Source organism: Haliotis cracherodii, unplaced genomic scaffold (genome assembly GCF_022045235.1).
Source record: "Haliotis cracherodii isolate W230 unplaced genomic scaffold, xgHalCrac1.p SCAF_5, whole genome shotgun sequence".
Lineage (NCBI taxonomy): Eukaryota > Metazoa > Mollusca > Gastropoda > Lepetellida > Haliotidae > Haliotis > Haliotis cracherodii.
Window position 1 is genome coordinate 70,207,700 of NW_027266308.1, and position 11,838 is coordinate 70,219,537.

At 41.2% G+C, this 11,838-nt stretch overlaps 1 protein-coding gene across 6 annotated transcripts in view; it reads right to left on the reverse strand.

Annotated features, from left to right (window-relative positions):
- Positions 1-11,827, reverse strand: part of LOC139442245 (uncharacterized) — a 32,760-nt gene extending 20,933 nt beyond the window's left edge. Inside the window, exons 1-7 of one of the 6 annotated variants that reach the window (XM_071223029.1) lie at positions 11,508-11,601; positions 11,002-11,061; positions 10,573-10,673; positions 10,033-10,187; positions 6,114-6,190; positions 5,206-5,340; positions 3,161-3,238 (exon numbers count right to left, since the gene is read on the reverse strand). In XM_071223029.1, coding sequence (XP_071079130.1) covers positions 3,161-3,238; positions 5,206-5,340; positions 6,114-6,190; positions 10,033-10,187; positions 10,573-10,673; positions 11,002-11,039 — 584 coding nt within the window. In that variant the 5' untranslated portion in view covers positions 11,040-11,061; positions 11,508-11,601. Of the gene's footprint in view, positions 1-3,160; positions 3,239-5,205; positions 5,341-6,113; positions 6,191-10,032; positions 10,188-10,572; positions 10,674-11,001; positions 11,062-11,507; positions 11,602-11,761 lie in introns of those variants that run through there. The other 5 variants (XM_071223032.1, XM_071223033.1, XM_071223031.1 and 2 more) reach the window with 5 other exon arrangements.
- Positions 11,828-11,838: the final 11 nt, after the last annotated feature.

Sequence of the window (11,838 nt, forward strand, 5' to 3'; positions counted from 1 at the left end):
TACACTAGTCCTACAGCTCATCTATAACACCAGTCCTATAGCTCAATGCTTAATGTATCTATAACACCAGTCCTACAGCTCCATGCTTAATGTATCTATAACACTAGACCTACAGCTGTATGTTAAGGTATCTATAACACCAGTCCTACAGCTCCATGTTAAGGTATCTATAACACCAGCCCTACAGCTCCATGTTAAGGTATCTATAACACCAGTCCTACAGCTTCATGCGTAATGTATCTATAACACTAGTCCCACAGCTAAATGCTTAATGTATCTAAAACACCAGTCCTACAGCTCCATGTTTAATGTATTTATAACACTAGTCCTACAGCTCCATGTTTAATGTCTTTATAACACCAGTCCTACAGCTCCATGTTTAATGTATTTATAACACTAGTCCTACAGCTCCATGTTAAATGTCTTTATAACACCAGTCCTACAGCTCCATGTTTAATGTTTTTTATAACACCTGTCCCACAGCTGTATGTTAAGGTATCTATAACACCAGTCCTACAGCTCCATGTTAAGCTATCTAAAACACCAGTCCTTCAGCTCCATGTTTAAGGTATTTTTAACACAAGGATATTGTCATCACAGGTTGTATTGATGTAAGTATGCTATGTTTCCAAACAGGTCGTTCTGTTTCGTTCCTGTGTGTGAAAACAGTTCGCACACACTGCTTTACTTCGCGGATACATATCTAAAAGCATGCATGTGCCCCAGGTGTCGACCACCCTGTGTTGTTGTAAGTCAGTTTGGCTTTAGAGTCAGGATAGGCAACATCGTTTGACACACTCGTCATTCAGTAATCGTGATCAAAATAGAAATTTGGGAATTCAGAAACTTTGCAAATGTGAATTGAAGTACAATAGTAATTGTTGTTTGTAATTGTTGCTTGAAACTAAAATAAAACTACTGTATATTATTTAGTGTTCTTTGCCTGCCTATTGCACTTGTACTATTTCTGCTCACCAAAATGGTAGCAGAGCGTGGTTAATTCGTTGTCACTCATGGTTACACAACTCCATGCTCATTGTATTTATAACACCTGTCCTACAGCTCCATGCAAATGTATCTATAACACTAGTCCTATGGCTCAATGCTTAATGTATCTATAACACTAGTCCTACAGCTCCATCCTTAATGTATCTATAACACTAGTCCTACAGCTCCATGTTTAATGTATTTATAACACCAGTCCTACAGCTCCAAGTTAAGGTATCTATAACACCAGTCCTACAGCTCCATGTTAAGGTATCTATAACACTAGTCCTACAGCTCCATGCTTAATGCATCTATAACACCAGTCCTACAGCTCCATGCTTAATGTATCTATAACACCAGTCCTACAGCTCCATGTTCAATGTCTTTATAACACCAGTCCTACAGCTCCATGTTAAGGTATCTATAACACTAGTCCTACAGCTCCATGTTAAGGTATCTATAACACTAGTCCTACAGCTCCATGCTTAATGCATCTATAACACCAGTCCTACAGCTCCATGCTTAATGTATCTATAACACCAGTCCTACAGCTCCATGTTTAATGTATTTATAACACCAGTCCTACAGCTCCAAGTTAAGGTATCTATAACACCAGTCCTACAGCTCCATGTTAAGGTATCTATAACACTAGTCCTACAGCTCCATGCTTAATGCATCTATAACACCAGTCCTACAGCTCCATGCTTAATGTATCTATAACACCAGTCCTACAGCTCCATGTTCAATGTCTTTATAACACCAGTCCTACAGCTCCATGTTAAGGTATCTATAACACTAGTCCTACAGCTCCATGCTTAATGCATCTATAACACCAGTCCTACAGCTCCATGCTTAATGTATCTATAACACCAGTCCTACAGCTCCATGTTCAATGTCTTTATAACACCAGTCCTACAGCTCCATGTTTAATGTTTTTATAACACTAGTCCTACAGACCAATGTTTAATGTATTTATAACACCAGTCCCACAGCTTAATGTTTAATGTATCTATAACACCAGTCCTACAGCTCAATGTTTAAGGTATCTATAACACCAGTCCTACAGCTCCATGTGAATGTATCCATTACACTAGTCCTACAGCTCAATGCTTAATGTATCTATAACACCTATCCTACAGCTCCATGCGTAATATATCTATAACACTAGTCCTATAGCTCAATGCCTAATGTATCTATAACACCAGTTCTACAGCTCCATCCTTAATGTATCTATAACACTAGTCCTACAGCTGTATGTTAAGGTATCTATAACACTAGTCCTACAGCTCCATGTTAAGGTATCTATAACACCAGTCCTACAGCTCCATGTTAAGGTATCTATAACACCTGTCCTACAGCTTCATGCGTAATGTATCTATAACACCAGTCCTACAGCTGTATGTTAATGTATCTATAACACCAGTCCTACAGCTCCATGTTAAGGTATCTATAACACCAGTCCTACAGCTCCATGTTTAATGTATCTATAACACCAGTCCTACAGCTCCATGCTTAATGTATCTATAACACCAGTCCTACAGCTCCATGTTAATGTATCTATAACACCAGTCCTACAGCTCCATGTTAATGTATCTATAACACCAGTCCTACAGCTACATGCATAATGTATCTATAACACTAGTCCTACAGCCAAATGCTTAATGTATCTATAACACCAGTCCTACAGCTCCATGCTTAATGTATCTATAACACCAGTCCTACAGCTCAATGTTTAAGGTATCTTTAATATTAGTGAGGGCAAATTAATTGAACAGCATTCCAAGAGCGTTGGAGATTGATATTGCATTCACAAGTACTTCATGGAACAAATCATAAGAAGTAAATACCTGTAAACAAAGGATATAGTTTTTGATAGAGGTGCGGTGAAATGGGGCTTTATGTCGCGTCCAAATTATTGCACTTAGCGACATGAATGCATGTGTGCGTGGCTGCTTGTACTAGTCCCGACTAATGCTGATTTTATGGTGCTAGCCCACTGAGATACCATGCCACAGTTTAACATGAATACCCCACTCAGACACAGTAAACTGACTCAAAGCTGACCAGCCCTTGTTTTAGCCCCTAAATGCTGAGTGCCAAATAACTTTTCCTAGACAATACAATGACTCGTGACTTTGATGAGTTAGTTTCTACTGTTGCCATAGCAACTAACCAGATTCTGCTGATGGTGGCGAGACACATCGTGGACTGCGGGAGTAGATGTGCCAGGTTGATGTCGGTCTGCAGGGCCCTGGACATGGATAAGGAAAACATGTTCTGGACATCTTGAATACATTCTGCAACATTGTCCTGATTCAGGGCTGAAGATTTCTGCCTGATCCTGGACAACAATCCCAGGAACAGATTAGCAAACCACAAACAAAAGAACAGTGTCAGTTACAGGTTGGAGTGAAAAGTTGTTGAAGGGAACGTATGCTGGATGTAAAATAATGTATATACATATACAATGTACATAGTAAGTTGATAGGCACCAGGAAAAATACCAGGGAACATAATGTAAAGTGGATATGCCAGGTGTGAAGTGGATATGCCATGAGTAAAGTAGGTAAGCCAGGTGTAGAGTGGATATGCCATGTGTAAAGTGGATATGCCATGTGTAAATGGTAAGCCAGGTGTGAAGTGGATATGCCAGGTGTAAAGTAGGTAAGCCAGGTGCGAAGTGGATATGCCAGGTGTAAAGTAGGTAAGCCATGTGTGAAAAGGGTATGCCATGTGAAGAGTGGGTGTATCAGGTGTAAAGTTGCTATGCCTTGTTTAAAATGGGTATGCTTGGTGTAAAGTAGGTATGCCAGGAGTGAATTGGGTATGTCAGGTGTAGAGTGGATATGCCAGGTGTCAAGTGGATATGCCGTGTGTAAAGTAGGTAAGCCAGGTGTGAAGTGGATATGCCAGGTGTAAAGTGAGTATGCCAGGTATAGAGTCGATATACCAGGTGTCAAGTGGATATGCCAGGTGTAAAGTAGGTAAGCCAGGTGTGAAGTGGGTATGCCAGGTGTGAAGTGGATAAGTAGGTAAGCCAGGTGTGAAGTGGATAAGTAGGTAAGCCAGGTGTAAAGTAGGTATGCCAGGAGTGAAGTGGGTAAGCCAGGTGTGAAGTGGGTATGCCAGGAGTGAGTGAGTGAGTGAGTGAGTATGGTTTTACGCAGCTTTTAGCAATATTCCAGCAATATCACCGCGGGGAACACCAGAAATGGGCTTCACACATTGTACCCATGTCCCCAGGAGTGAAGTGGATATGCTATGAGTGAAGCGGATATGCTATGAGTGAAGCGGGTATGCCAGGAGTGAAGTGGGTTTGCCAGGTGTGAAGTGGGTATGCCAGGAGTGAAGTGGGTATACCGGGTGTGAAGTGGATATGCTATGAGTGAAGTGGGTATGCCAGGAGTGAAGTGGGTATGCCAGGTGTGAAGTGGATATGCCAGGAGTGAAGTTGATATGCCAGGAGTGAAGTGGGTATGCTATGAGTGATGTGGGTATGCCGGGTGTGAAGTGGATATGCTATGAGTGAAGTGGGTATGCCGGGTGTGAAGTGGGTATGCTATGAGTGAAGTGGGTATGCCGGGTGTGAAGTGGATATGCTATGAGTAAAGTTGGTATGCCAGGAGTGAAGTGGGTATGCCGGGTGTGAAGTGGGTATGCTATGAGTGAAGTGGGTATGCAAGGAGTGAAGTGGGTATGCCAGGAGTGAAGTGGATATGCTATGAGTAAAGTGGGTATGCCAGGAGTGAAGTGGGTATGCCGGGTGTGAAGTGGGTATGCTATGAGTGAAGTGTGTATGCCAGGAGTGAAGTGGGTATACCAGGAGTGAAGTGGGTATACCAGGAGTGAAGTGGATATGCCAGGAGTGAAGTGGGTATGCCGGGTGTGAAGTTGATATGCTATGAGTGAAGTGGGTATGCCAGGAGTGAAGTGGGTATGCCAGGAGTGAAGTGGATATGCTATGAGTTAAGTGGGTATGCCGGGTGTGAAGTGGATATGCTATGAGTGAAGTGGGTATGCCAGGAGTGAAGTGGGTATGTCGGGAGTGAAGTGGGTTTGCCAGGTGTGAAGTGTGTATGCCAGGTGTGAAGTGGATGCCAGGTGTGAAGTGGGTATGCCAGGTGTAAAGTGGGTATGCCAGGTATAGAGTGGTCATACAGGTTTAAAGTAGACACGTCCTGCGTAAAGTGCGAGGTGTGGCTTGTACATGGAGGATACGCTGCTGCAGTAGTGCAGTAATTGACGGTCTGTACCAGGATCGCTGTGGTTCCCATCACTCGTACCAGGAAGTACTCCAACATAGCGTGTGTCGGCAACTCAACCACCTTGCCGGTCTGCTGGCCAAGTCTGGCTCTGAACAGACACAAATAATGATTAGAAAGTAGAAAACGAGGAAAATCGGACTTACTTGAGTTAAGTTCACTTCGGTTTTGAGATGTCGTCTTGTTAGGACGTACATTCGTGACCTTAGTTTGATAATTCGGATTGATAGGATGCATACTCTTCAGTTTGGTTTGAAATGTTGTCATGATAGGACGTACATTGAACAGTTTCAAAATTGAACATTGAACAATGCTAGCCAAAATAGGGCTAGACTGATAGGTTGATAGCAATAGATTTTGAGAATCATATTTAGTTAATTTTGTCACATTTACAATTCTTCATCTTTTTCAAGAAGAGATTCACGTTTAGTTTCCCGAATTCTCTGAATTATTTCTAAATATCAAGATAGTCAAGTTTAATTCCCCGCATACAACAGTGAGGGAATTTGCATTTTTGTTTATAGTTAATATTCCACTGCACAACATGTGGTTGTGAGTGTACTTGTGTGTGTGTTTTACATGTACTTGTGTGTGTGTGTGTGATTGTCTGTGTGTGTGTGGGATTTTCTGTGTGTTTAGTGCATGTGATTGGGTGTACAGTTGTTTGTGTTTTGGTGTGTGTGTGTGATTGTCTGTGTGTGTGATTGTGTGTGTGTGTGGAAGTGTGTGAGTGTGTGCATGTGTGAGTGCGTGCATGTGTGCGTACGTGCGTGCGCTCGTGTGTGTAATTCTATTATATAAATCTGTAATACATGGTAGTCAGGCCATGCATTTATCTAACTGTTTAAATGGGGACTCACTTACTGTTTAAAATGTTGATGCATTTTGCAGACAAGTCCAACAAAGTCTGTTTCTTGATAGCGCTTCAGACATCCCTCAACCTGGAGTAGAATCACAGTAGCAGAAGCTATAACTACTGAGTGCTATCACATCCACATTGTGTCATGTATCTCACTGGGATCTGCTTACCTGTGTCAGTGTTTGTGATGTCTTAAGTCTAAATCACGTGGATCTACTCACTTGTGTCAGTGTTTGTGATGTCTTATGTCTACATCACATGGATCTACTCACCTGTGTCAGTGTTTGTGATGTCTTATGTCTACATCACGTGGATCTACTCACCTGTGTAAGTGTTTGTGATGTCTTATGTCTACATCACGTGGATCTGCTCACCTGTGTCAGTGTTTGTGATGTCTTATGTCTACATCATATGGATCTACTCACTTGTGTCAGTGTTTGTGATGTCTTATGTCTACATCACGTGGATCTGCTCACCTGTGCCAGTGTTTGTGATGTCTTATGTCTACATCACGTGGATCTACTCACCTGTGTCAGTGTTTGTGATGTCTTATGTCTACATCACGTGGATCTGCTCACCTGTGTCAGTGTTTGTGATGTCTTATGTCTACATCATATGGATCTACTTACCTGTCAGTGTTTGTGATGTCTTATGTCTACATCACATGGATCTACTCACCTGTGTAAGTGTTTGTGATGTCTTATGTCTACATCATATGGATCTACTCACTTGTGTCAGTGTTTGTGATGTCTTATGTCTACATCACGTGGATCTACTCACCTGTGTCAGTGTTTGTGATGTCTTATGTCTACATCATGTGGATCTACTCACCTGTGTCAGTGTTTGTGATGTCTTATGTCTACATCACGTGGATCTACTCACTTGTGTCAGTGTTTGTGATGTCTTATGTCTACATCACGTGGATCTACTCACCTGTGTCAGTGTTTGTGATGTCTTATGTCTACATCACGTGGATCTACTCACCTGTGTCAGTGTTTGTGATGTCTTATGTCTACATCATATGGATCTACTCACCTGTGCCAGTGTTTGTGATGTCTTATGTCTACATCACGTGGATCTACTTACCTGTCAGTGTTTGTGATGTCTTATGTCTACATCATATGGATCTACTCACTTGTGTCAGTGTTTGTGATGTCTTATGTCTACATCACGTGGATCTACTCACCTGTCAGTGTTTGTGATGTCTTATGTCTACATCACGTGGATCTGCTCACCTTTCAGTGTTTGTGATGTCTTATGTCTACATCACGTGGATCTACTCACCTGTGTCAGTGTTTGTGATGTCTTATGTCTACATCACGTGGATCTACTCACCTGTGTCAGTGTTTGTGATGTCTTATGTCTACATCATGTGGATCTACTCACCTGTGTCAGTGTTTGTGATGTCTTATGTCTACATCACGTGGATCTACTCACCTGTGTCAGTGTTTGTGATGTCTTATGTCTACATCATATGGATCTACTCACCTGTGTCAGTGTTTGTGATGTCTTATGTCTACATCACGTGGATCTGCTCACCTGTGTCAGTGTTTGTGATGTCTTATGTCTACATCACATGGATCTGCTCACCTGTGTCAGTGTCTGTAATGTCTTATGTCTACATCACATGGATCTACTCACCTGTGTCAGTGTTTGTGATGTCTTATGTCTACATCACGTGGATCTACTCACCTGTGTCAGTGTTTGTGATGTCTTATGTCTACATCATGTGGATCTACTTACCTGTGTCAGTGTTTGTGATGTCTTATGTCTACATCACATGGATCTGCTCACCTGTGTAAGTGTCTGTAATGTCTTATGTCTACATCACGTGGATCTGCTCACCTGTGTCAGTGTTTGTGATGTCTTATGTCTACATCATATGGATCTACTTACCTGTCAGTGTTTGTGATGTCTTATGTCTACATCACATGGATCTACTCACCTGTGTAAGTGTTTGTGATGTCTTATGTCTACATCATATGGATCTACTCACTTGTGTCAGTGTTTGTGATGTCTTATGTCTACATCACGTGGATCTACTCACCTGTGTCAGTGTTTGTGATGTCTTATGTCTACATCATGTGGATCTACTCACCTGTGTCAGTGTTTGTGATGTCTTATGTCTACATCACGTGGATCTACTCACTTGTGTCAGTGTTTGTGATGTCTTATGTCTACATCACGTGGATCTACTCACCTGTGTCAGTGTTTGTGATGTCTTATGTCTACATCACGTGGATCTACTCACCTGTGTCAGTGTTTGTGATGTCTTATGTCTACATCATATGGATCTACTCACCTGTGCCAGTGTTTGTGATGTCTTATGTCTACATCACGTGGATCTACTTACCTGTCAGTGTTTGTGATGTCTTATGTCTACATCATATGGATCTACTCTTTTGTGTCAGTGTTTGTGATGTCTTATGTCTACATCACGTGGATCTACTCACCTGTCAGTGTTTGTGATGTCTTATGTCTACATCACGTGGATCTGCTCACCTTTCAGTGTTTGTGATGTCTTATGTCTACATCACGTGGATCTACTCACCTGTGTCAGTGTTTGTGATGTCTTATGTCTACATCACGTGGATCTACTCACCTGTGTCAGTGTTTGTGATGTCTTATGTCTACATCATGTGGATCTACTCACCTGTGTCAGTGTTGGTGATGTCTTATGTCTACATCACGTGGATCTACTCACCTGTGTCAGTGTTTGTGATGTCTTATGTCTACATCATATGGATCTACTCACCTGTGTCAGTGTTTGTGATGTCTTATGTCTACATCACGTGGATCTGCTCACCTGTGTCAGTGTTTGTGATGTCTTATGTCTACATCACATGGATCTGCTCACCTGTGTCAGTGTCTGTAATGTCTTATGTCTACATCACATGGATCTACTCACCTGTGTCAGTGTTTGTGATGTCTTATGTCTACATCACGTGGATCTACTCACCTGTGTCAGTGTTTGTGATGTCTTATGTCTACATCATGTGGATCTACTTACCTGTGTCAGTGTTTGTGATGTCTTATGTCTACATCACATGGATCTGCTCACCTGTGTAAGTGTCTGTAATGTCTTATGTCTACATCACGTGGATCTGCTCACCTGTGTCAGTGTTTGTGATGTCTTATGTCTACATCACGTGGATCTACTCACCTGTTTAAGTGTTTGTAATGTCTTATGTCTACATCACATGGATCTACTCACCTGTCAGTGTTTGTGATGTCTTATGTCTACATCACATGGATCTGCTCACCTGTGTCAGTGTTTGTGATGTCTTATGTCTACATCACGTGGATCTACTCACCTGTGTCAGTGTTTGTGATGTCTTATGTCTACATCACGTGGATCTACTCACCTGTGTCAGTGTTTGTGATGTCTTATGTCTACATCATGTGGATCTACTCACCTGTCAGTGTTTGTGATGTCTTATGTCTACATCACGTGGATCTACTCACCTGTGTCAGTGTTTGTGATGTCTTATGTCTACATCACGTGGATCTACTTACCTGTGTCAGTGTTTGTGATGTCTTATGTCTACATCACATGGATCTAATTACCTGTGTCAGTGTTTGTGATGTCTTATGTCTACATCACATGGATCTGCTCACCTGTGTCAGTGTTTGTGATGTCTTATGTCTACATCACATGAATCTGCTCACCTGTGTCAGTGTTTGTGATGTCTTATGTCTACATCACATGGATCTGCTCACCTGTGTAAGTGTTTGTGATGTCTTATGTCTACATCACATGGATCTGCTCACCTGTGTAAGTGTTTGTGATGTCTTATGTCTACATCATGTGGATCTACTTACCTGTGTCAGTGTTTGTGATGTCTTATGTCTACATCACATGGATCTGCTCACCTGTGTCAGTGTTTGTGATGTCTTATGTCTACATCACGTGGATCTACTTACCTGTGTAAGTGTCTGTAATGTCTTATGCCTGCGCATCTGGTTTCTTCTTTTGATAAGGAAGCGTGACAAGACAAAGAGTTCGGAGGCCAGGAATTCAAGGTCCTTCATGATGTCTACTGCACTGGACAAAACATCCACTGTCCTGTCGACATTGGCTGGACAAAGATGTGTCAATGTTAGTTGAGTAACATACTCTGGATTGACATACTCATTCAACAAAAGTAGAGGAAGCAGATATGTTGACTGATGCAAGCTGCAGTTTGCACAATAAAAACTTTACACTTTGCCAAGGGGCTATTATTGAGTATATTTACAAGACAAAATTAACTCAAGTGGGTCTGCAGCTAGTGGTTTAAGACCATTTCATCAGAATAAAAATGACCTTTATAAACAACTGACTGAAGAAACATTTTTGTGAAACATGAAAAGGGATATCGTCCTACTTCTCTAATCATGCTAATCCTACTGATGACTGGGAATAGATATGCACCTGCGCCAGGGCAGAGACTACTGAGAATAAAGAAGACATGTTTTCCTGACCTGTGATGCACTGACTGGCGGCCACCCGCTGCAGATGTTGAGAGGGAGATTGTAGATGACGACAGTTCCAGACAACTTCCAGTGATACCATGGTGTTCTGTCTGACCGAGAGGGATCAGCACATCACTCATCCACAATTATGTCAATACATGTGATTTCTAGTTTTCATTGCATATTCAAGACATGATTTTATCCTACAATTTGATTACTTACTTACTTTAATTGCTCTCTTAATTATTCACAATGTCAAGATCAAAGGTAATTTCACACATTCAACAATGCATGATATGTTATTTTGGTAAGATTAACAGAAATAGCAACACTTCCTGACGTATCAGTACAGCTCGAAGCATCACAAGGAAGATTATATAGTAGACAGGTGCTGCAATCAAGGCTACATATCAGCAAAAAAAAAATAACTTTACGCACGGCTGCAATGTTGCGCCGGTAGCTTTAGGCCATGCCATCCCTCCAGTTTTGTTTTGGAATCTGATTATGGAGTATGAGATTTCAGCAGTTTCACTTGAACATTGAAACTACTTTCTATGCATGTTTGGAAATTTTTTGTCTCTGGAATTGACTTAAAGCACCTTGGTAAGTAGATTTCTTTTCTTAATGATACATGCACTTTAGAATTTTTTGTGTGTAAAATACCTATGTGTTTTGTTATAACACTTTATATCCTGAAATGCACAAGACTATTGTTCAGGAAAGGTTCTACTAAATTTCTACTAGTCCTTATGATACCTTAACTATTGGGCAGTTTGGCACGGATTACAAGACTAGTGCCAATTTCTAAGGCTGCTTATATTTTTAAATTTGAACTGAATGATTTACAGTTAATTTCCAAAACATAAGCATATCATGTCATAGCTAGTCTAGTAGTAATTGTGTGGTCGTGTCAGATTGTAGAAGAGACTTTGGTTAAATATTACCAGAAAATGAAGGATGACAACCGTTAACTGAGTGGAGTATTCACATAAACTAGGCCTAATCCATGCCAACCGGAAGATCCCTCATGGAAGATGCCATTTTGATTACAATCTCGTAGAATCTATAGCAGACGAATTTTATTTTCGACATTTGTAAGATGTAAAGCAGTTGCTGCTGAATACAGTCGATATAAGGACTTCTTGTCCGAGTTCTTCTATGGTGATTATCTTCTCATGATATATAATTTGTCACTTACGTTTGTAGAAGAATCGCAAAATGATGGTAATTTTTGCTACCAATATTGAATCACATGACTGATCGCGAGACTTGGCG